The sequence below is a fragment of the Hyperolius riggenbachi genome, chromosome 5 (assembly GCF_040937935.1).
Source record: "Hyperolius riggenbachi isolate aHypRig1 chromosome 5, aHypRig1.pri, whole genome shotgun sequence".
Classification (NCBI taxonomy): domain Eukaryota; kingdom Metazoa; phylum Chordata; class Amphibia; order Anura; family Hyperoliidae; genus Hyperolius; species Hyperolius riggenbachi.
The window spans coordinates 28,479,008-28,502,825 of record NC_090650.1 but is presented as its reverse complement, the minus strand read 5'-3'; the positions used below and the strand labels follow the sequence as shown (position 1 = coordinate 28,502,825).

Sequence of the window (23,818 nt, the reverse complement as noted above, 5' to 3'; positions counted from 1 at the left end):
TACGACCGGCGTTTTTTTGAGCAAGCATTTCAGCGATCTTGTGATATGGGTACAGCCACACGAGCATGCGAATGATGACTCAGCGCAAAGTGCCACCATCGCTTGACTTCCCTTTCTTGCCTGTCGTGTAATGTCACGTGATGTTGAGCATAGCCGCCGGCCGGAAGATGGATCAGAGAACGCTCGTCATCAGGGGGGCGTCGCTGGATCCATCTCCTTCCGATGAGTGGTGAGTATTTAGCTTAAAGGTCAACCGTAGTGAGAGGGATATGGAGGCTGCCATATTTATTTCCTATTAAACAATACAGGTTTCCTGGCAGCCCTGCTGATCTATTTGGCTGCAATACTGTCTGAGTCACACCAGAAACAAGCATGCAGCTAATCTCCTCAGATCTGATAATAATGTCAGAAACACCTGATCTGCTGGATGCTTGCTCAGGGTCTATGGATAAAAGTATTAAAGGGACACTTAAGTAAAAAAAAAAAAGAGTTTTACTCACCTGGGGCTTCCAATAGCCCCCTGCAGCTGTCCAGTGCCCTCGCCGTCTCCCTCTGATCCTCCTGGCCCCGCCGGCAGCCACTTCCTGTTTCGGTGACAGGAGCTGACAGGCTGGGGACGCGAGTGAGTCCTCGCGTTCCTGGCCACAATAGCGCCATCTATACTGCTATAGCATATATCATATACCATATAGCAGCATAGAGGGTGCTACTGTCTGGGAATGTGAAGAATCACTCGCTCCCCCAGCCTGTCAGCTCCTGTCACCAAAACAGGAAGTGGCTGCCAGCAGGTCCAGGAGGATCGGAGGGAGACAGCGAGGGCACCGGACAGCTGCAGGGGGCTATTGGAAGCCCTAGGTGAGTAAAACTCATTTTTTTTGTTTGACTTAAGTGTCCCTTTAAGGTGCGTACACACGTCTGATTTCTCCAAACGGCCGGTCGTTCAGACCGGTCATTTGGACGTCAAATCGGGCATGTGTACAAACGGTCATTCAGCTGATAACTCTGGTTTTGACGGATCTGCTTGGCGGATCGGTCAAAATCAGTCTTATCAGCCAAACGATCGTTTGCACACACGCCCAATTTGACATCCAAATGACCTGTCTGAAGGACTGGTCGTTTGAAAAAAATCAGATGTGTGTATGTACCTTTAGGATAGCGAGGCAACTGGTATTGCTTAAAAGGAAATAAATATGCCAGCCTCCTTCTACCTCTCACTTCAGTTGTCCTTTAAGGGCTCGATTCCCTAAGACCTGTTTGGTACAAATTTCATGTGAGGTAAAATATATATTTTTTTTACATTATCAAATAACTTCATGACAAGTCACAAAAGATTTTTCCCTCACGTGGTATTTAATTTGGTATCTTAAAGATTCCTGCGGTATTTCATAGATTATTGCAGTGAATGGAAAATGGAAGCCAGATCTGATATAGAAAGCATTGTTTTATTATATTGACAGGTAAAGAGCAAGTCCACGCTGCATAAAATTAACATAACATTTGTTTAAGCTCAAAATCATTAGCATCTTATTATGGATTTTATTTTTCGCTTTATTTTACATACATGTGATAGGAGGGGAAAAAATGTTTTCATTTTCTGACTTTCCTGAATGGTTTCATAAACTTTCCTCTTTTCTCTGCCTTCTTTTTTCCCCTTCGCTCTCCTTAAAACACATATGTACAGTGGCTTGCAAAAGTATTTGGCCCCCTTGAAGTTTTCCACATTTTGTCATATTACTGCCACAAACATGAATCAATTTTATTGAAATTCCACGTGAAAGACCAATACAAAGTGGTGTACACGTGAGAAGTGGAACGAAAATCATACACGATTCCAAACATTTTTTACAAATAAATAACTGCAAAGTGGGGTGTGCGTAATTATTCAGCCCCCTTTGGTCTGAGTGCAGTCAGTTGCCCATAGATATTGCCTGATGAGTGCTAATGACTAAATAGAGTGCGCCTGTGTGTAATCTAATGTCAGTACATATACAGCTTCTCTGTGACGGCCTCAGAGGTTGTATAAGAGAATATTGGGAGCAACAACACCGTGAAGTCCAAAGAACACACCAGACAGGTCAGGGATAAAGTTATTGAGAAATGTAAAGCAGGCTTAGGGTAGAAAAAGATCTCCAAAGCCTTGAACATCCCACGGAGCACTGTTCAAGCGATCATTCAGAAATGTAAGGAGTATGGCACAACTGTAAACCTACCAAGACAAGGCCGTCCACCTAAACTCACAGGCCGAACAAGAAGAGCGCTGATCAGAAATGCAGTCAAGAGGCCCATGGTGACTCTGCACACAGACGGCTATTTCAAGTAATCTGTATTGGATGCATACAGTTACAGAGTGTCAGGACACTCTGTAACTGTATGCATCCAATACAGATTACTTGAAATAGCCGTCTGTGTGCCGTCTTCTTTCCTGGTTTAAAAGCACGTTGGGCAGGAGTGGTGTACCTGCAGAAGTTGGCACCGTCTTCAAGGTCTAGAATCTAGAGTCACAGACCTGGTTTAGGTGTGTGTTTAGTGTGTTTCCATATACCATGGTAACTCTGGACGAGCTGCAGAGATCTACGGCTCAGGTGGGGGAATCTGTCCATAAAACAACTATTAGTCATGCACTGCACAAAGTTGGCCTTTATGGAAGAGTGGCAAGAAGAAAGGCATTGTTAACAGAAAAGCATAAGAAGTCCCATTTGCAGTTTGCCACAAGCCATGTGGGGGACACAGCAAACATGTGGAAAAAGGTGCTCTGGTCAGATGAGACCAAAATGGAACTTTTTGGCCAAAATGCAAAACGCTTTGTGTGGCGGAAAACTAACACTGCACATCACTCTGAACACACCATCCCCACTGTCAAATATGGTGGTGGCAGCATCATGCTCTGGGGGTGCGTCTCTTCAGCAGGGACAGGGAAACTGGTCAGAGTTGATGGGAAGATGGAGCCAAATACAGGGCAAACTTGGAAGAAAACCTCTTGGAGACTGCAAAAGACTTGAGACTGGGGCGGAGGTTCACCTTCCAGCAGGACAACGACCCTAAACATAAAGCCAGGGCAACAATGGAATGGTGTAAGACAAAACATATCCATGTGTTAGAATGGCCCAGTCAAAGTCCAGATCTAAATCCAATCGAGAAGCTGTGGCAAGATCTGAAAACTGCTGTTCACAAACTCTGTCCATCTAATCTGACTGAGCTGGAGCTGTTTTGCAAAGAAGAATGGGCAAGGATTTCAGTCTCTAGATATGCAAAGCTGGTAGAGACATACCCTAAAAGACTGGCAGCTGTAATTGCAGCAAAAGGTGGTTCTACAAAGTATTGACTCAGGGGGCCGAATAATTACGCACACCGCACTTTGCAGTTATTGATTTGTAAAAAAATGTTTGGAATCATGTATGATTTTTGTTGCACTTCTCCCGTGTACACCACTTTGTATTGGTCTTTCACGTGGAATTCCAATAAAATTGATGCATGTTTGTGGCAGTAATGTGACAAAATGTGAAAAACTTCAAGGGGGCCGAATACTTTTGCAAACCACTGTAACCTTCTGAATGGCTATTTGTTATCTTACTGACAGCTCCAGGCTGGAAATAAAATACCGAAAATCTTACTTGCTTTACAGCATGTGTTATCCTTTGTGAATTGACATTTATGAGGTATTTACCTCACAATTTTGTTATTTACCTCACAAGTTTGATAATTTACCTCACTAATCAGTAATTTTAGTTTTCCATGGGTTTAACAGCGTTTGTGAAATTACATTTGAGAAAATATTGAGTGAAATCAGCAGTTTTCTGCTTTACAGGTAAAACGCGAAACTAAAAGGGGTTCTGTAGGGGCTTCCTGTGGATAAAAACCACCACTTACCTGGGGCTTCTATCAGCCCCTCGTAGCTGTTATGTCCTGCGCTGTCCTCCTCCGATAACCCATTCCCCGCCGCCGGCGCCAGGCATTATTCGTTATAGCCGAATAATGCGCGCTGCCGCTCGCGTCATCGGAAGCTTACTGCGCAGACGCAGTACGAAGGTTTCTTGTACTCCGCCTGCGCAGAAAGCTTTTGATGACGCGGGCATGACGGGGGCGGGAGCCAGCACGGGCGCGCAGCCGCAGATGGACTGCGTGCTGCGCTAGAACCGGGGCCGGCGGCGGGGTACAGCGTATCGGAGGAGGACAGCGCGGGACATTACTGCTACAGGGGGCTGATAGAAGCCCCAGGTAAGTGGCGGTTTTTATCCACAGGAAGCCCCTACAGAATCCCTTTAAAGAGACCCTGAGCTCAGACTAAAATTGCAATTTGGACTTACCTGAACCCCAAACCCCCCCCCCCGTGCAAATCCCCCCCCCCCCCATAGCCCACAGCGTCCTCCTGTGTGCTCTCATGGTCCTGCTGGCGGCTCCATTAATCGGCATCGTCAGCCTGGTGTCACCAGTGCGCATCCCCGCCGCGCACGCTACGAATCCTGCACATGCGTTGTTCAGTCAGTCGGGAGCAGAAGAGGAGGTCGCCAGGGGACTTTGCAGGCTACTGGGGGCTGGAGGAAGCCCAAGGTAAGTCAAAATTGCGGTTTAAGCCTGATCTCCAGGTCCCTTGAAAAGGCGAAACTAATATGTGAAATAGGAACCATTTTCAGGAGTTTTGGATTCATTACCTGCTTAAAGTCTGACACATTGATCCTAGAATATTGAACCTATTCACAATATTCTAATGGTCTGAGATTTGGATTTTGGGGTTCTCATAAGCTGTAAGCCATAATCACCAACATTATAACAAATAAAAGCTTGAAATATCTCGCTTTGCAAATAATGAGTCGGTTTCATATATTAGTCTCACCTACTGAAATAAATGGACTTTTACACGATATTCTAATTTTTCGAGTTCCACCTGTACCTCATGCGGCAATGTTTTGTGAATTGAGCCCAGGGGTCAAGTGGGGCGTGGACGGTGTCCACTTACCATTTCCCGAGGGTGGACGCCGTCCACGCTGGCATGTGTGGAGGGAGCAGCGCAGTGGAAGGAGAGCTGTGAGCAGCGGTGGAGAAGGGGGCCATCCCCCCCCCCCTTCTCTCACCTCGGGGCTCTCCTTCCCTCGCTCTCCCCTCCACAAGTAATGTGCGGGCAGCCGGCAGCGGGCGGGATTTACCTCTCCTCGTTCCGGCGCCGGATCTGCGTGCCGCTGCTCTGGTCTGAACCAGACCAGACTTGCGGCATGCAGATCCGATGTTCCGACGACGAGGAGAGGTAAGTCCCGCCCGCTGCCGGCTGCCCGCACATTACTTGTGAAGGGGAGAGCGAGGGAAGGAGAGCCCCGAGGTGAGAGAAGGGGGGGAGATGGCCCCCTTCTCCACCGCTGCTCACAGCTCTCCATCTTCTCTGCACTGCTCCCCTCCTGCTGGGGGGACACCTGGCTACCTATTCTGGCACATATACCCCCTGACTACATATACTGGGGACATATACCCCCTGACCACATATACTGGGGACAAATACCCCCTGGCTACATATACTGGGCACATATACCCCCTGACTACATATACTGGGCACATATACCCCCTGACTACATATACTGGGGACATATACCCCTGACTACATATACTGGGGACATATACCCCTGACTACATATACTGGGGACATAGACCCCCTGCCTACATATACTGGGCACATATACCCCTGGCTACATATACTGGGGACACATACCCCCTGGCTACATATTCTGGGGACATATACCCCTGGCTACATATACTGGGCACATATACCCCTGGCTACATATACTGGGACATATACCCCTGACTACATATACTGGGCACGTATACCCCTGGCTACATATACTGGGCACATATACCCCTGGCTACATATACTGGGGACTACTATACTCATGGCTACTTATACTGGGGACACCTATAGACCTGGCTTCCTATGCTGGGGGTACCTATTTTGGGGGATGTGCTGTCAGATTATCTGCATTTTTGTGGAACCGCTGTTATGTATTTTGGGGAACTGGCTGCCAGATTACGTGTATGTTAGGGGAACGGCTGCTGCCAAATTACGTGTATTTTGGGGAACAGCTGCCAGATTATGTGTATGTTACGGGAACGGCTGCAGCCAGATTATGCGTATTTTGGGGAAATGATGCCAGATTGTGTATGTTTGGGGGACCACTGCTGCCAGATTATATGTATTTTGGGTGTTCCGCTGCCAGGTTTCGCATATTTTGGGGAACTGCTTCCAAATTGTGTATGTTGGGGGAACTGCTGCTGCCACATTATCTATTTTGGGGGAACCACTGCCATATTATCTGTATTTTGGAGGAATTTCTACCAGATTATGTGTCTTTTTGGTGAAATGCTGTCAGATTACATCTATTTTGGGGGATACACTACGGCAGAGCTCAAACTTCCCCGGCAGACCTTTTCCTTTTACATCACTGCTAAGGTCATGTATATTTGGCCCCACCCATGACCACGCCCACAGTATGCTTGACCACGCCCATTTTTTGGGTTTTCTAGGTGAGTCCACTCACTTCTTTTCCCAGGACTAGACCCCTGATTGAGCCCTAAGTCCACTCAGAATGGACATGTTAGGGAGGGATGCAGAAGTTCAGGGCTACTTTTGTATGTCAGCTTCCAAGGCAAGGGATCCTCCTCACCAAAGGCCAGAACGGAGGTACTACATGCACCCATTTTATGGTGGTCCTGCTCCCCAAGTCCTTGTAAGCAGATAATCCCTGTATACTAATGGAGGTTCTTGAAATTAATGAATTTATTTCATCCAACAAAGCTTGAAATATTATGTAGGACTGAACTAGACACTTGTAAAATTTCTCTGTTGGGGCCACACCAGACAACACGGAGGATGAGAATGGTATGTCACCCTGATGAGCATTGGGGAAGGGTTACCTGCTGCTGCTGGCAGGACACAAAGGTCTGGAATCCAGGAGCTACACCAAAGCCCAACTGGTCTATAAATGGGGGCTCATCCTGGCTGTGGATCTGAACCTTCACCCCGGCTTCAAATGCTGTCTCCTCTTTGGGAGGGGAAAGGGGAGGGGTAAGGGGAGGGTGAAGAGGAGGAGTACGGGGAGAGGGAAAGGGAGGGGTGAAGAGGAGGCATAAAAGAGAAAAAGTGATCAGATTAGCGTAGCTTTTTTTTTTTTTTTAAGACAAACTTTATTGAACACATAAAAATAAAAGCAGGGCCAAATAGCAGCCTATAAGTCAACTAACTGACCACCAGCCTCCATTTGTACAAGAGCTGACTCAAGTTACCAATCTAAAGTAAATGAAGCCAATCGGACCAAACTTTTACAAATGTCTTTGATGCATTTTGTTGCCATATACCCCTTTCAGTGTAGCAAAGATACATGAAAGAACCAGCAAAATATAAAAGTGTAGCAATATGTAGTATTGCAGTTTAGCCACTAGATGTCTCACTACTGTTATTAAGGATTCAGCTTTGTACAACTTGTTGGTTCCTCCCTGTGTATGTGTAAAGGACACAGGCTTGTGTGATAAGCATGATTAAAGAAAACCTGAACTGAAAATTAAAAGTCAAAATAAGCATACACAAGTCATACTTACCTCCTGTGTAGTCTATTACTCAATCTCTTTTTCCTCTCCTGCGTCCTGTTTGTCCACTGTGATCAATAGAATTCTCCGTCCTCCATTTTGAAAATGACCATTACACCATAACAGCTTCCTGGTCAGCACACTGTTAAACTGTAACATCGCTCACTTGAGCCATAGGGAAACATGGACACATCAGTTCTCCTCTCAGCTATAACTGACAGCAACTGATATATAACTGAGAGCAACTGATATATTTCAGTTCTGACAAAATATTGTCAGAACTGGAAGTGATCACTGTAAGAAGAAAATGGTGAGCTTCTGAGAGGAACTGATGGTGAGGTAACTATGTAATGTTCATTTGAAGTTACCTCGAGTGTTTATTTTAAATAATTTTACTCAGTACAGGTTCTCTTTAAAGCCTCTCAGTTATAATCTATCATGCGTGTCTTTAACTGTACAGGGACATTTTACTCACTGTTGCTGTGGCTGACTCTTCCTTGCAGGGTTGCTGCCTCTTCTTGTGAGTTCAGTTTGGTGCTCTGTTACTCTGAACTCCTGTACACCGCTGCCACCATGTTTGTTATGTTAGGTTTCTTCTATTTGCAGACACACATGGTAGATTATAACGGAGAGGCTTTAATCATGCTTATCACACAAGCCTTTACACATACACAGGGAGGAACCAACAAGTTGTACAAAGTTGAATCCTTAAAGAGGATCTGTAACATCAAAAGATCCCCTGGGGGGTATTCACCTCGGGTGGGGGAAGCCTCCGGATCCTAATGAGGCTTCCCACGCCGTCCTCTGTCCCTCGGGGGTCTCGCTGCAGCCCTCCGTACAAGATGACGTCATTATTTACCTTCCCGGCTCCTGCGCAGGCGCTCTGATGGCTCTCGGCTCCGAACTACACGGAAATACCCGATCGCCGTCGGGTCTGCTCTACTGCGCAGGCGCAAGTTTCCGGTGCCTGCGCAGTAGAGCGGACCCGACTGAGATCGGGTATTTCCGTGTAGTTCGGAGCGGAAAGCAGCCACAGCGCCCCCGCTGGAGCCAGCAAAGGTAAATATTGATTTTACAGTCGGGTCTGTCGCCGGCTGTTTGGAGGGCTGCAGCGAGACCCCCGTGGGACAGAGGACGGCGTGGGAAGCCTCATTAGGATCCGGAGGCTTCCCCCACCCGAGGTGAGTACCCCCAGGGGATCTTTTTGACATTACAGAGTCTCTTTAATAACAGTAGTGAGACATCTAGTGGCTAAACTGCAATACTACATATTGCTACAAAAAGGGGCACTGTAGTGACATATAATAGAATGCATTATTAGTATGTAACCCTGGCCTCCCACTGAAGCTTAGCCTAGGCTGTTTAGCTATGCACCCTTCTTCTTCCAGTGCACTTGGACAATGAGATTTTTGGCAATGTGCAAACACATTATATACATATCATATATATTATAATATAGATTTATAAAGTTATTTTGTAAAAAAAAAAAAAAAAAAACAAGAAAGAAAGACATTTTCTTAATTATGTTATTTACCCTACAGTTCCTCTTTAATCCGAATCGCATACTGATAAATTATCATCTAATTAAAAGTAAAATAACGAGTACTGGAAAGTTTTAAAGGCAGGACATCTGCTGTGTAAATTAGCAGAAATAAGTAATTGTAGAAGAAAGAAATAAGCGGGGTCACCACAAGGCTCCCCAGAATACCTCCAGTCCAAAGTCCCACAGGAAGCGAAGAAAGGAAGCCACCCCTCCCCCACCCAGTTTATAGCCAGTCCAACCCCTCATAAGGAAACTATGGTGTCTTCCCTAACCCATTTCCCCAACCCCCACCCAGTTCATAACCAGCCCAAAGCCCCATAAAAGCATTTTACCCCTGATCTAAGCTCCATTAGACAGGCCAATAAAGGAGTGAATCACACAGTCGGGGAGAGTAATAGGGGTCACCACCAGTCAGGGTCATGTGACTGACAACAATAACAATAACATTTCTATAGTGCTTTTCATACGACTCAAAGCGCTTAGGCTCTCTCAGAATCAGTAGTTGGTAATAGGATGAAGTATTAACACAGAGGGTAAAATTATAATTCTGCAAACTGAATCGGTGGGGTTTCAGTCTGTATTTAAACACATTCAGGGATGGAGCTGTCCTGATTTGCTGAGGCAAGGAGTTCCATAAGGTAGGAGCAGCATGACAGAAGGCTCTAAGACTAAAAGTTTTCGGATGGACTCCGGGTATAACTAGATTATTAGATGAGATTGCAGGGATTGCTACAAAGCTGCAACATTTCTTTCATGTATCCAGAGCCCAGATTATGTAGTGATTTAAATGTCAGCAGGATTGATCACTCCCATAACTGGTTTTACATCTCCTGCTGAAGGTCACTTACTTGTCTCTCCAAACACAGGTAGGTACTCATCTTGTTGTATGTCCAGCATCAGCTCCAGGCCATTCCCGGTTCCACCTTTTAGCGTGTAGAGGAGTTCAAATCCTTCCTTCCCCGAGTTAAACGTGTAGCACTTGCCATAGCGTGTATACACCTGCAGGACATAGGCGAGGAACATGCTGAGATCTCATCACCAAGCTGGGCTTCATTCACTAAAGCTGGGAATCACTGGAGCATTTAATCCAGTTAAAGTGGGATAAAACTCTTACATAACATTCAATAAAAATGTGTTTTCCTAATTTTTATAACCAATGCAGTTACCATATTTGATTTTGTGCACAAGTACAATTGTCTGTTTACAAATTACAAGTTCCCAAAGTACAGTTTATCTGCTCTGAAAGCTGCCATTGCATTTCAATGCATAGCGGAAGGAGTCACACCCTGCGTGGCTGAGTACCAGTGTGCCGCTGCTCCCCCTCATCTGTAATCCCCCAACCTGCGGTGGAAGGGCACCTATACCTTGCTTACCTACACTGGAGATACCTATACCTGGATAACCTATACTGGGGCACCTATGGCTGGCTAACCTATATTTAGGAGCCTATGGCTAGCTAACCTATACTGGGGCATCTATAGTTGGTTAACCTATACTGGGGCACCTATACCTGGCTAACCTATCCTGGGGCACCTGTAGCTGGCTATTCTAGGGAACATATGGCTGGCTAACCTATAATGAGGAACCTATGGCTGGCTAACCTATAATGAGGAACCTATGGCTGGCTAACCTATAATGGGGAACCTTTGGCTGGCTAACCTATACTGGAGATACTGTACTTATACCTGGCTAACTTATACTAGGGCACCTATGGCTTGCTAACCTATACTGGGGCGCATATGGCTGGCTAACCTATACTGGAGAACATATGGCTGGCTAACCTGTTCTGGGGATACTTATACCTGGCTAACCTATACTAGGGCATCTATGGCTGTCTAACCTATACTGGGGCACCTATAGCTGGCTAACCTATACTGGGGCGCCTATAGCGAACTACCTTTTCTGGGGCACTCGTAGCTGACTAAACTATACTAGGGCACCTATGGCTGTCTAACCTATACTGGGGCACCTATAGCTGGCCAACCTATACTGGGGCACCTATAGCTAACTACCTTTACTGGGGCACTCGTAGCTGACTAAACTATACTAGGGCACCGATGGCTGTCTAACCTATACTGGAGCACCTATGGCTGTCTAACCTATACTGGGGCACCTATAGCTGGCTAACCTATACTGGGGCACCTATAGCTAACTACCTTTACTGGGGCACTCGTAGTTGACTAAACTATACTAGGGCACCTTTGGCTGTCTAACCTATACTGGAGCACCTATGGCTTTCAAGCCAGTGCTTGGCTGAGTTGATCCGCCGAGCTGACCGTTAGCGGAGCCATCACGGGCTGCTGTACTCACACTAGATTCTCGGCAGAGGTGGTCGTTATCAGGAACCTCAACTGAGTTTCATCTAGCCTGTGTATGGGGTTTAAAGGACCGGTGCGAGCAAAAAAAAAAAAAACATGATCTACTTACTTCGAGCTTCCTCCAGCTCCTGGCAGCCTATCTGTCCATCGCCGCAGCTCCGGTGTCCCGGGATCCCCGCTGTTGCCATAAACCACAAATCTCAGGATGCCCAAGTTTAATCCTTCTTGTGTTGAAGTTTTCTGATAAATAATAGTCTCCTAATTTCCTGTATTACCTAATTTCTCTACTGAAATGTGTATTAAAGGAACACTATCATTTAACATGTTTTTTTTCTTCAATTGAGATAGGAATAGTCTGGGAAGTGCTCTTAAAGCTAATTTAAACCTCTATTCTCCTGTGTTAAACAGTTTAGAAGGAAGCCAAAAAGGCAATACTGAAGTTAAAAATCTCTCTTACTTTGATCCTTGCTGAACAGCAAGGCTGGTTATTCCCAATCCCCTAAGGAGGCCGCCAGGCCGCATAACATACTGCAAAGCATTCTGGGGCTGCTTCTTCTCCCCACTCTGCACTACCTTGGGTCCTCCCACTTCATTTCCCTATCAGGCCCTAAGGTGGCTTTCACAGTGGGAAGTTACAGGCTCATGTTACAGCAGCTTGTAACATCGCAGCACTGAAAAAAAATCACAGGGCACATGTTCCATTACAGTATACTGCATGAGTCCGCTATTGTTCCTAGCCACATGGCTAATTAATATTCACTGCACAGTAGTGTTGTCCGGATTATGAACCATTAGGATCTTTGATCCGGATCTTTTTTGTGAGTCGAATCATCAGGAAGCAGGGTAAGGGAGGATATTACATCACAATTGGCTTCATACAAGACATACAAACATGAAACCCGCCATGAGCTGTCAGGAGCATCATTCTCTGCAAATACTATATAAAAATTCTGTGAAATCCAGACGTGGACAGTGAAATGCATATGTAATGTAAGTACAGCCTATATTTAGCTACTGATATATGTGTTTTTTTTCTCTGAGACCTTATACCTAACAGCTCCTCTTTAAAGTGAACCAGAGACGAAGCACCCTTGTGTATTTTACCATAGAAATCAGTGGGAACATTAGAGAAAACATTTACCCTGCTCTCTGTTCCATCCTCACTGCTAAAAGTGTCTGTTATCTAGCTGAGATAAGAATCCCGGACTGAGCATTGAGTCTGGCTTTGCTATAATGACTCAGCTATAATGATTCCTGAGCAAAGCCAGCAGGGGGCAGGCTTGGACTTGAAGACACCAAAGAGAACACAGTCTCAGCTATAATTATTCTGTAGCATCCATCTGAAAATGGCGCCTGTGAATAATGGCGCACAGTGTTGCCGCTAATCCGTTTGCCGCTTATCGCTATTTAACGTTAAAGCCTTATTGTTATTTAGCGTTAAAGCCTTATCGTTATTTAGCGTTAACACACAGAACCCTCTCTGTACCTATCCCTAACCCCTAAACCCCCCTGGTGGTGCCTAACCCTAAGACCCCCCCTGGTGGTGCCTAACCCTAAGACCCCCTTGTGGTGTATATTGTACTGTAACTATACCTAACCCTACTCTCACACAGAACCCTCCCTGTACCTAACCCTAACCACCCCCTTGGTAGTGCCTAACCCTAAGACCCCCCCTGGTGGTGCCTAACCCTAAGACCCCCCCCCCCAGTAGTGCCTAACCCTAACCTTGACAGTGTTACATTAAATCCATTCACCGTTTTGCAGTTAAATAACGTCTGCAGTTTGGCTTATGTTGGGCGCTATTGATAAATAACGTTAGTGTGTGCCACTATTGATAAATAATGTTAGTGTGTGCCACTATTGATAAATAACGTTAGTGTGTGCCGTTTTTCGTCTTTTTTCCCTGTGCGCCATTATTATGTAGTACTAACGATAAATAGCGATAAGCGTATCTTTTTAATGTGGCGCCATTCTTATGCATAGGCGCTGTGCGCCATTATTCACTGATCCCATTCTGTAGCAAAGCCAGACCGACTGCTTAGTCGGGATTCTTATCTTAGAGGTGATAACAGGCAAATTAAACAGAGAACAATGTAACAAAGAGCAGATTAGGTGTTTACTGTCATGTTCCCACTGATTTATAAGGTAAAATACATGAGGTTGCTTCATCTCTGGTTCTCTTTAAGTACTGATGTATAATATAAGCCAAATCTGACGGACCACTTAATCATGACGGTGTGAGGGGATTCCCTCACGCTACATCTGTTAACTGGCCATGGGTACATACCTTAAAGGAAACATCCAAGCTGTAAAAGAAAAAAAACAACTCCACTTACCTGGGGCTTCCTCCAGCCCCTGGAAGTCATTCTGTGCCCTTGCCGCAGCTCCTCTCACTCCCGGTGTCCTGCGCTGAAGAAGCCAACCTCACCAGGCTTCCGGGTCGGCTTCATGTGGAGGAAGCCCCAGGTAAGTGGCTTTTTTTTTTTTTTACAGCTTGGACCTTCCCTTTAAAGAAGTTGTTGAAAAAATCTTAAAATATAAAACACATACAAATAAGAAGTACATTTCTCCCAGAGTAAAATGAGCCATAAATTACTTTTCTCCTATGTTGCTGTCACTTACAGTAAGTAGTAGAAATTACATACTGACAACTGCCAAGCAAGCAATATCTCCCTCTGTGCATAGAACTCTCAGTATCGAACATTCCATACAGATAACCTGGCAGAACTAAAGATGTCTCCACCAGTGATACATTTCAGAAAGTAAATCAGGGAGAGGAAAGATTTTACAATGGGCAAACGCTAACTAAATAATCTGTAAATTAATATTGTAAAAAATGAGCAATTGTATTCATTATGCTATTCTCACTACAGATCCTCATTAAAGGGACTCCGAGCTCAAGTAAAAAAAGAAAATTGTACACACCCGGGGCTTTTTCCAGCCCAGTGCTGGTCGGGAGGTCCCACGACGGCGTCCTGGCTCCTCTCCTAGTCCCCGCTTCGGAATGGCTGACTGGCCGCAGCCCGGGCGACACTCTGCTGAGTGTCGGGCTGTTCCTTCCGCGTATGACGCGGCTGATGTCACACGCCGGCCGCCTCACGTCATCACGGCGGCCGGCGTGAAAGTACTGCGCATGCGCGATTAAAGCGCGCATGCGCCGTACTGCCACGCCGGCCGCCGTGATGACGCGAGGCGGCCGGCGTGTGACGTCAGCCGCGTCATACGCGGAAGGAACAGCCCTCAGCAGAGTGTGGCCCGGGCTGCGGCCGGTCAGCTATTCCGGAGCGGGGACTAGGAGAGGAGCCAGGACGCCGTCGTGGGACCTCCCGACCAGCACTGGGCTGGAAAAAGCCCCGGGTGAGTACAACTTTCTTTTTTTACTTGAGCTCGGAGTCCTCCTTGCCGTTCTAAAAAATTTATTTATTTTTTTAAATCATGTAGCGAGCCCAGGGCTCGCTACATGATAGCCGCTGAGCGGCGGCATCCCCCCACCCACTCCGATCGCCTTCGGCGATCAGAGTATGCAGGAAATCCCGTTGAGAACGGGATTTCCTGCAGGGCTTCCCCGGTCGCCATGGCGACCGGGCGGGATGACGTCACCGACGTCATGGACGTCGTGACGTCAGAGGGAATCCCGATCCGCCCCTTAGCGCTGCCTGGCACTGATTGGCCAGGCTGCGCAGGGGTCTGGGGCGGGGGGGGGGGGGCGGCTCGGCGCGGCGGGTAGCGGCGAATCGGCGGCGGCGATCACGTACTACACGCAGCTAGCAAAGTGCTAGCTGCGTGTAGGAGAAAAAAATTATGCAAATCGGCCCAGCGGGGCCTGAGAAATTCTCCTGCGCAGGTTACCCCGAACTGTGTTCGGGATAACCGGCAAGGAGGTTAAGGAGGAACTGTTGAGAAAATCTTAAAATTTAAAACACATACAAATAAGAAGTACATTTCTTCCTGAGTAAAATGAGCCATAAATTACTTCTCTCCTATGTTGCTGTCACTTACAGTAGGTAGTATAAATGTGACAGAACCGACAGGTTTTGGGTTAGTCCATCACTTCACTTCATGGGGATTCACCATGACTTTTATTCTTTAAAAAGACATTCCCTGAAAAAGATTTATACAAAGATGCTGGCCAGCCTCCCTGCTCGCTGCACACTTTTTTGGCAGTCGGACGGGGCAACTGCCATTCACTAAGTGCTTTTAAAAATAAAGAAAACCCTGAAAACCCCCCAATGAAAAGATGAGCTACTCCAAAATCTGTCAGTAATGTAATTTCTACTACTTACTGTAAGTGACAGCAACATAGGAGAAAAGTAATGTATGGCTCATTTTACTCTGGAAGAAACGTACTTATTATTTATGTATGCTTACATGTATTTTAAATGTGAAGATTTTTGCGACAAAGGTCCTTTAAGGATGGGATGGGGGGAGTATTTAATCCTGCTTCCCATGAGTTGTGATGTCTGATAAATTGCTGCGCTGGCTATTTCGGAGCTCAGAGACCGGAGACTTTCCCTGGAGGGGAGATTTGGGGGGAGATGAGGGAGAGTTTAATGGAAGGATGCTGCTAAGTGGCGCAGAGTGTCTTGTGGTTACAGGGAGAACCTCACACTCACATTATCCCATCATCACCTTTTACTTCCAGGAATCATCATCACCGCACTTGTCAGGCCTCAGCACTTTATAATGAGCGTGAGTCACGCAATGAAGGATGTGAATATGATCTGGATGGCCGCTAAGTGCTGAGCACGGCTGCATTCAGAGGGGTTCTGATTCTGGCAAAGGGGAATATTTTCAAGGAGTTTGTATGTTTTCCTGAGTTTCTTCTGTTCATATGTTCTCCCCATGTCTGCATGGTTTTATTCTGTTTGTATGTTTTCCCAGCGTTTGCATGACCCCCCAGTATAGGTAGCCAGATGACCCCTTCCCTCTAGTATAGGTAGCCTAATGATCCCCCAGTATAGGTAGCCAGATGACTCCTCCGTCCTTTCCCTCCAGTATAGGTAGCCAGATGACTCCTCCGTCCTTTCCCTCCAGTATAGGTAGCCAGATGACTCCTCCGTCCTTTCCCTCCAGTATAAGTAGCCAGATGACTCCTCCGTCCTTTCCCTCCAGTATAGGTAGCCAGATGACTCCTCCGTCCTTTCCCTCCAGTATAAGTAGCCAGATGACTCCTCCGTCCTTTCCCTCCAGTATAGGTAGCCAGATGACTCCTCCGTCCTTTCCCTCCAGTATAAGTAGCCAGATGACTCCTCTGTCCTTTCCCTCCAGTATAGGTAGCCAGATGACTCCTCCGTCCTTTCCCTCCAGTATAGGTAGCCAGAGGACTCCTCCGTCCTTTCCCTCCAGTATAGGTAGCCAGATGACTCCTCCGTCCTTTCCCTCCAGTATAGGTAGCCAGATGACTCCTCCGTCCTTTCCCTCCAGTATAGGTAGCCAGATGACTCCTCCGTCCTTTCCCTCCAGTATAGATAGCCAGATGACTCCTCCGTCCTTTCCCTCCAGTATAGGTAGCCAGATGACTCCTCCGTCTTTTCCCTCCAGTATAGGTAGCCAGATGACTCCTCCGTCCTTTCCCTCCAGTATAGGTAGCCAGATGACTCCTCCGTCCTTTCCCTCTAGTATAGGTAGCCAGATGACTCCCCCGTCCTTTCCCTCCAGTATAGGTAGCCAGATGACTCCTCCGTCCTTTCCCTCCAGTATAGGTAGCCAGATGACTCCTCCGTCCTTTCCCTCCAGTAGAGATAGCCAGATGACTCCCTTAATCCCTCCTTTTCCCACCCCTGCACCTTTCAGTATAGGTAGCCAGCTCACCTTCACACCGCAGCAGCCATCAGTGTCACTCATGTCTCCACTCGTCTCCAGTGCAGAAGCTTCCTCTTCTTTTCAATTTCCAAAGCTGCCCAAGTCCATAGCTGCCGGCCACAATGCAAACATGCACAGAGAGCAAGGTGGCTGCTGCACAGGCGGCTAGCAGCAGAGTACCGCAGTCAGGCACTCGCCTGATCTCCATGCATTGCAGCATTTTGCAAGCTTGCAAATGCTGCACCAGTTTATACACAATCGTTTAAGAACACATCCTATTCATGCACAAGTCCACATAGGAGTCATATAAAAAGTCCATATATGCTTGGTTTCTTGTGCCACCATCACCATGGACACCCAACAGTAAACAGACTCACCAGATGTATTGGCCACTGAGTTAACACTAGGGAGGCACCAGGATCCTGAAGTACTGAGGCTCTTGGATGTGTGCATGGTTGGCCAGTCTAGCAGTGGCCAATACATCTGGTGAGTCTGTTTACTGTTGGGTGTCCATGGTGATGGTGGCACAAGAAACCAAGAAACCAAGCATATATGGACTTTTTATATGACTCCTATGTGGACTTGTGCATGAATAGGATGTGCGCTTAAAGAGAAACTCCGACCAAACATTTAACTTTATCCCAATCAGTAGCTGATACACCCTTTCAAATGAGAAATCTATTCCTTTTCACAAACAGACCATCAGGGGCCGCTGTATGACTGATATTGTGGTGAAATCCCTCCCACAAGAAACCCCTCCCACAAGAAAAGTTCGAACTTTTGGCTGTTTCCTGTCTGTGAACCTTGTTGCATTGTAGAAAATAGCTGTTTACAGCTGTTTCCAACTGCCAAAAACCATGCAGCAGCTACATCACCTGCCAACAGTAAAATGTTCACTGGAGTTCCTCTTTAAACGATTGTGTATAAGCTTTTAGGTCCTGCCTGACCTTGTGGTAGCGCACTCCGTTTGGATACTCTATTTTATTTCTTTAGCTATAGCGCTTTGATATATTTTATATATGCTGCACCAGTTTAGCCTGCTGCTTTGGTGCCCTTGCTACTGTGGTGCCCTAGGCCATGGCCTACGTGGCCTTGGCATAAATCCGGCCCTGTCTGTGGGGCTGTACAACAGCATACAGGGTAAAACAATACAAAATAAACAATACACCATTTAATACAAGACAAGAGCGGATAACCGCTAGTGCAGTGAATAAATTAATGACTTATTTTTACACAGGGGTGGGAGGTATGTACACCCATTCAGGCCCGGATTTACATCACAGGAGCCTATAGGCACAGATGTCCTGGCACCTTACACTTCGCACTACATGAACCTATCCACAAAACTGAATCGCAAGTGTGGTGGCTGTCCCAGCTGTCACTTTTCTCTTACTTCCCTTGCTTCCCTTGCCCATCATAGGTGCCCCTCAGTATTATGTAGCCTGAAATACCCTCAATATTAAGTAGCTAGAGGTGCCTCCATAAGGTAACTAGAGGAACCTCAGTTTTAAGTAGCTAGAGGCGAACACAAGGAATCCAGCACAGGAGATTTTGGGCCAGCCGGCACCACCAGAGACCGTAATAGGAATTACGGCACAGTGAGTAACTTCAGAGCCATCAATAGCTGGTAGCCGAATAACATAATTCCCCACCATCCACATCGACCTGGAGGGGGAATAATAATTAATGCCGTTGGGACTTGTGCAGAAGCAGGGTAAGCCGTATATCGGCTGTATCCTGCGCCCAAGTCTCCCGGTGGCGATTTCTTTTGTACGTGCTAGTGGTTCCCCTGACCGAAGGGAGATCTTGTCAGTGGAATTCCGAGAGGAGGGTGAGTAACCCCTCATTTGCACTCTCATCAGTACTCTGCATAGGGAAGGGTGGAACTTTGGGAAGGGAGTGAGCCGCCTTTCCATCATCAGGCGCCTGTAGGCACGTGCCTACAGTGCCTTATGGTAAATCCAGCCATGCACCCATTACACAGCATTGTGAGACAAAAGGGGACGAAAGGCCCGGCCAAAAGGCCTTACAGTCTAAAGGTTTAAAGTGAATGTGTACCGCTATAAAAATAAAAAAGTCAGATACTCACCTAAGGAGATGGAAGGCTCGGTCCTAATGAGCCTTCCCTCTCCTCTCCCGGTGCCCTCGGTGCTGCGCTGGCTCTCCCGTAGCAGTATTCGACCAGTTCGGTCAAATACTGTCACTTCCGCTGCTGAAGGGAGGTTTCTGAAGCCTTCGGGAGCACTCGGGCTCCCGAGGATGGGGCCGCTCCATACTACGCATGCGCGAGCGCCCTCTATGACGCAATCGCGCGTGCGTAGTATGGAGCGGCCCGTCTTCGGAAGCCCGAGTGCTCCCGAAGACCTCCGAAGTCCCTGCGGCGGCGGACGCGAACGGGGGAGCCAGCGCAGCACCGAGGGCACCGGAAGAGGAGAGGGAAGACTCATTAGAACCGAGCCTTTACTCTCCTTAGGTGAGTATCTGACTTTTTTATTTTTATAGCGGTACCCATTGGCTTTAAGGTATAGAAAATTAGGTAAAGGGAAACTGTGTATGGGATGTTACTATTTGTATGTTCTTCTATTTCTTTGTTCTGGTGTTTGTCTGGGTTTCTTCTGTTTGTACACATAGGCCCATATGCAAATTACTTTTTCTCCTCAGTTTTCTCCAAGGTGCTATTTCATAAATGTCAATAAAATGCCTTTTAAGCCACCAGCAAGGAAGAAAATACTCAAAATAATTTTGACAGTAATTTTCTCCTACTCTTTGGAACTTTTTCAGTTGCAGACAGTACTGAAAAGTTATTTTAAACAGAAGATGAAAACTTATCTCCTAGAAGATCCCGTTAATTGCATATGGACCCGAGTGGCCCAAAAAATGAGAGACACCCTCTAATAAGTAGTTGGTCCACCTTTAGCTCTGATCACAGCCGATATTCTTCTTGGCATGAACTCAACAAGATGCTGATACCGTTGCTGAGGAATGTTGTTTAAATGACAGTTGGCCCAACGGACCAACGCATGAGTCCATGCTGACATAATGGCAGCTCTAAGTTGAGTCAGATTGGATGGTGGCGTCTCCAAGCTTTAAAGAGATACTGTAGGGGGGTCGGGGGGAAAATGAGTTGAACTTACCAGGGGCTTCTAATGGTCCCCCGCAGACATCCTGTGCCCGCGCAGCCACTCACCGATGCTCTGGCCCCGCCTCCGTTTCACTTCTGGAATTTCAGACTTTAAAGTCTAAAAACCACTGCGCCTGCATTGCCGTGTCCTCGCTCCTGCTGATGTCACCAGGAGCGTACTGTGCATTCCCAGTACGGTCTGCGCCTGCGTAGTACGCTCCTGATGATGTCAGCGGTAGTGAGGACACGGCAACGCAGGCACAGTGGTTTTCAGACTTTAAAGTCTGAAATTCCAGAAGTGAACCGGAGGCGGGGCCGGAGCATCGGTGAGTGGCTGCGCGGGCACAGGATGTCTGCGGGGGACCATTAGAAGCCACGGGTAAGTTCAACTCATTTTCCCCCGACCCCCCTACAGTATCCCTTTAAAGTGATCTTTTGACTTCGTCCCACAAATGCTCAATAGGATTGGGGTCAGGGAACTGAGCTGGCCATAAAAGCAGGTTAAACTCTGATTGATATTCCTCAAACCAATTTGAGACCAATCAAGCATGGTGGAAAGGGCCAACAACAGGCGTCTTTTCCTATTTTTCTGTGGTACCAAAGGCACTCTTGATGGTCTCCTGCTGCTGAAGCCCATCCTTTACCTTGTTGTTCTTTGAGATATGCTTTGTGATGGGGTACAGTTAAAAATGGCGCCGGCTGAATAACGGCACCATTTTATGAACGATATTTTGTTTAAAAACAATATTTATCGTTTTTCGTTTTAAGCCTCTTCTTCTTGTTTATAAAACATTATTTATAGTTTCAATTGTCATCGTCAGTTGCCATTGTAAAAGTGTTTTTTTATTTAATAATAGTGTTATACCTAATAGCCCTAACTAAGCCGCTGCATTCCCGACGCTCTAATCTAACTAATTGCCCCCAAACTCCCCGGGGGGCAATCCGGGCTTCGTTTCTCAGTGAGGCGGGGCTATGAGCAGCAGCCCCGCCTCACATGCGTCTATCAGCGGCGGATCTCCGCCTCTGCCCGCCCCTCTCAGTCTTCCTTCGCTATTCCTAACAGTTTGAGAAGGAATCTGCACTATTTAATGATTTTTAGACAGTTTCTAAAAACCTACTAATATTTTGTCTCAGACACTCTTGATAAATGTTCCCCACTGTTTCCTGGCTGTTTAAGTTCTTCAGAAAACAGGACTGTATTTGACTCATTGTGTGGAATAGCTCAGAGAAGCTCTTTTGCATAGATAACAACTGAAGTTTTTTTTTTGTTTTTTTTTATTAACATCCTGTACTCAAAAACAATATAAGACTCTTCTCTTTGCTACTAATGTTACATTTTTTAGCTGTACTACACACACTACTCATTTTCTCATAAGTTTATTTTCTCTTCAGGTTTGACTTTCAGGTGACACTAATTACAGGATTCCTATGGAGTTCTACATACAGTATATATATCTATATGGCTGGAATTCACATTTGCACTCACTGGTAAGAAGTGCATTACTATTAATGTGTATCTAGCATATAAATGGTTAGTATCCTGCAGGGTGGAGTCCCCAATATTGGAGTCTTCTCCTGTCACAGGAACCCCAAGTCCTGGTCTCTGTGATGATGGTAAATGTGTGGCTGCTATTAATGGCAGAGCTCCCATCCCCCGACATCGATCCAGGTCCCCAGGGTGGATCGGTTGAAGGGGACCGGAGGTGTCACATTATCACCAGGACATTAGGGGAAATTTAAGAAGTAAAATCAATAGAGTCTGTGCTGTGGCTGCAGAACTGAAATCTGCTCAATAAACTGAGGAGCGCTATACTGACCGTAGAGAGCATAGTGACTGCTTACACAGGGACCACAGAGAGCATAGTGTCTGCCATACACAGGGACCATAGAGAGCATAGTGACTACAGTACACAGGGACCACAGAGAGCATAGTGTCTGCCATACACAGGAACCATAGAGAGCATAGTGACTGCATACACAGGGACCATAGAGAGCATAGTGTCTGCCATACACAGGGACCATAGAGAGCATAGAGTGACTGCATTACACGGGGAGAATAGAGAGCATAGTAACTGCATTACACAGGGACCATAGAGAGCATAGTGACTGCCTTACACAGGGGCCATAGAAAGCATAGTGACTGCATTACACAGGGGCCATAGAGAGCATAGTGACTACATTACACATGGGCCATAGAGAGCATAGTGACTGCATTACACGGGGACCATAGAGAGCATAGTGTCTGCCTTACACAGGGGCCATAGAGAGCATAGTGTCTGCCTTACACAGTGGCCATAGAGAGCATAGTGACTGCATTACACAGGAATCATAGAGAGCATAGTGGCTGCATTACACAGGGACCATAGAGAGAATAGTGACTGCATTACACGGGGACCATAGAGATCATAGTGACCGCATTACAGAGAGACCATCGAGAGCATAGGGGTTACATTACACAGGGACCACAGAGAGCATAGTGACTACATTACACAGAGACCATAGAGAGCATAGTGGCTACATTGCACAGGGACCATAGAGAGCATAGTGGCTACATTACATAGGGACCATAGAGAGCATAGTGACTGCATTACACAGGGACCATAGAGAGCATAGTGACTGCAGTACACAGGGACCATAGAGAGCATAGTGACTGCAGTACACAGGGACCATAGAGAGCATAGTGACTGCATTACACAGGGACCATAGAGAGCATAGTGACTGCAGTACACAGGGATCATAGAGAGCATAGTGACTGCATTACACAGAGAGCATAGTGACTGCATTACACAGGAACCATAGAGAGCATAGTGGCTACATTACACAGGGACCATAGAGAGCATAGTGGCTACATTACACAGGAACCATAGAGAGCATTGTGGCTGCATTACACAGGGACCATAGAGAGCATAGTGGCTGCATTACACAGGGACCATAGAGAGCATAGTGACTGCATTACACAGGAACCATAGAGAGCATAGTGGCTACATTACACAGGGACCATAGAGAGCATAGTGACTGCATTACACAGGAACCATAGAGAGCATAGTGGCTACATTACACAGGGACCATAGAGAGCATAGTGGCTACATTACACAGGGACCATAGAGAGCATAGTGGCTACATTACACAGGGACCATAGAGAGCATAGTGGCTACATTACACAGGGACCATAGAGAGCATAGTGGCTACATTACACAGGGGCCATAGAGAGCATAGTGACTGCATTACACAGGGACCATAGAGAGCATAGTGACTGCATTACACAATAGAGACCATAGAGAGCATAGTGACTGCATTACACAGGGACCATAGAGATCATAGTGGCTACATTACACAGGGATCATAGAGAGCATAGTGACTACATTACACAGGGACCATAGAGAGCATAGTGACTGCATTCATTACACAGGGACCATAGAGAGCATAGTGATTTCATTACACAATAGAGACCATAGAGAGCATAGTGACTGC

The 23,818-nt window shown here is 46.6% G+C and overlaps 1 protein-coding gene across 2 annotated transcripts in view; it reads right to left on the bottom strand.

Annotated features, from left to right (window-relative positions):
* LOC137519580 (acid-sensing ion channel 1C-like) overlaps positions 1-23,818 on the bottom strand; it is a 93,390-nt gene that overhangs the window by 56,317 nt on the left and 13,255 nt on the right. For both annotated transcript variants that reach the window (XR_011021018.1, XM_068238557.1), the window contains exons 2-3: positions 9,955-10,105; positions 6,895-7,022 (exon numbers count right to left, since the gene is read on the bottom strand). Coding sequence is in view for 1 of the 2 variants with exons in the window: in XM_068238557.1 (XP_068094658.1) it covers positions 6,895-7,022; positions 9,955-10,105 (279 nt within the window). In the remaining variant the exon portion in view is untranslated. The remainder of the gene's footprint in view (positions 1-6,894; positions 7,023-9,954; positions 10,106-23,818) is intronic.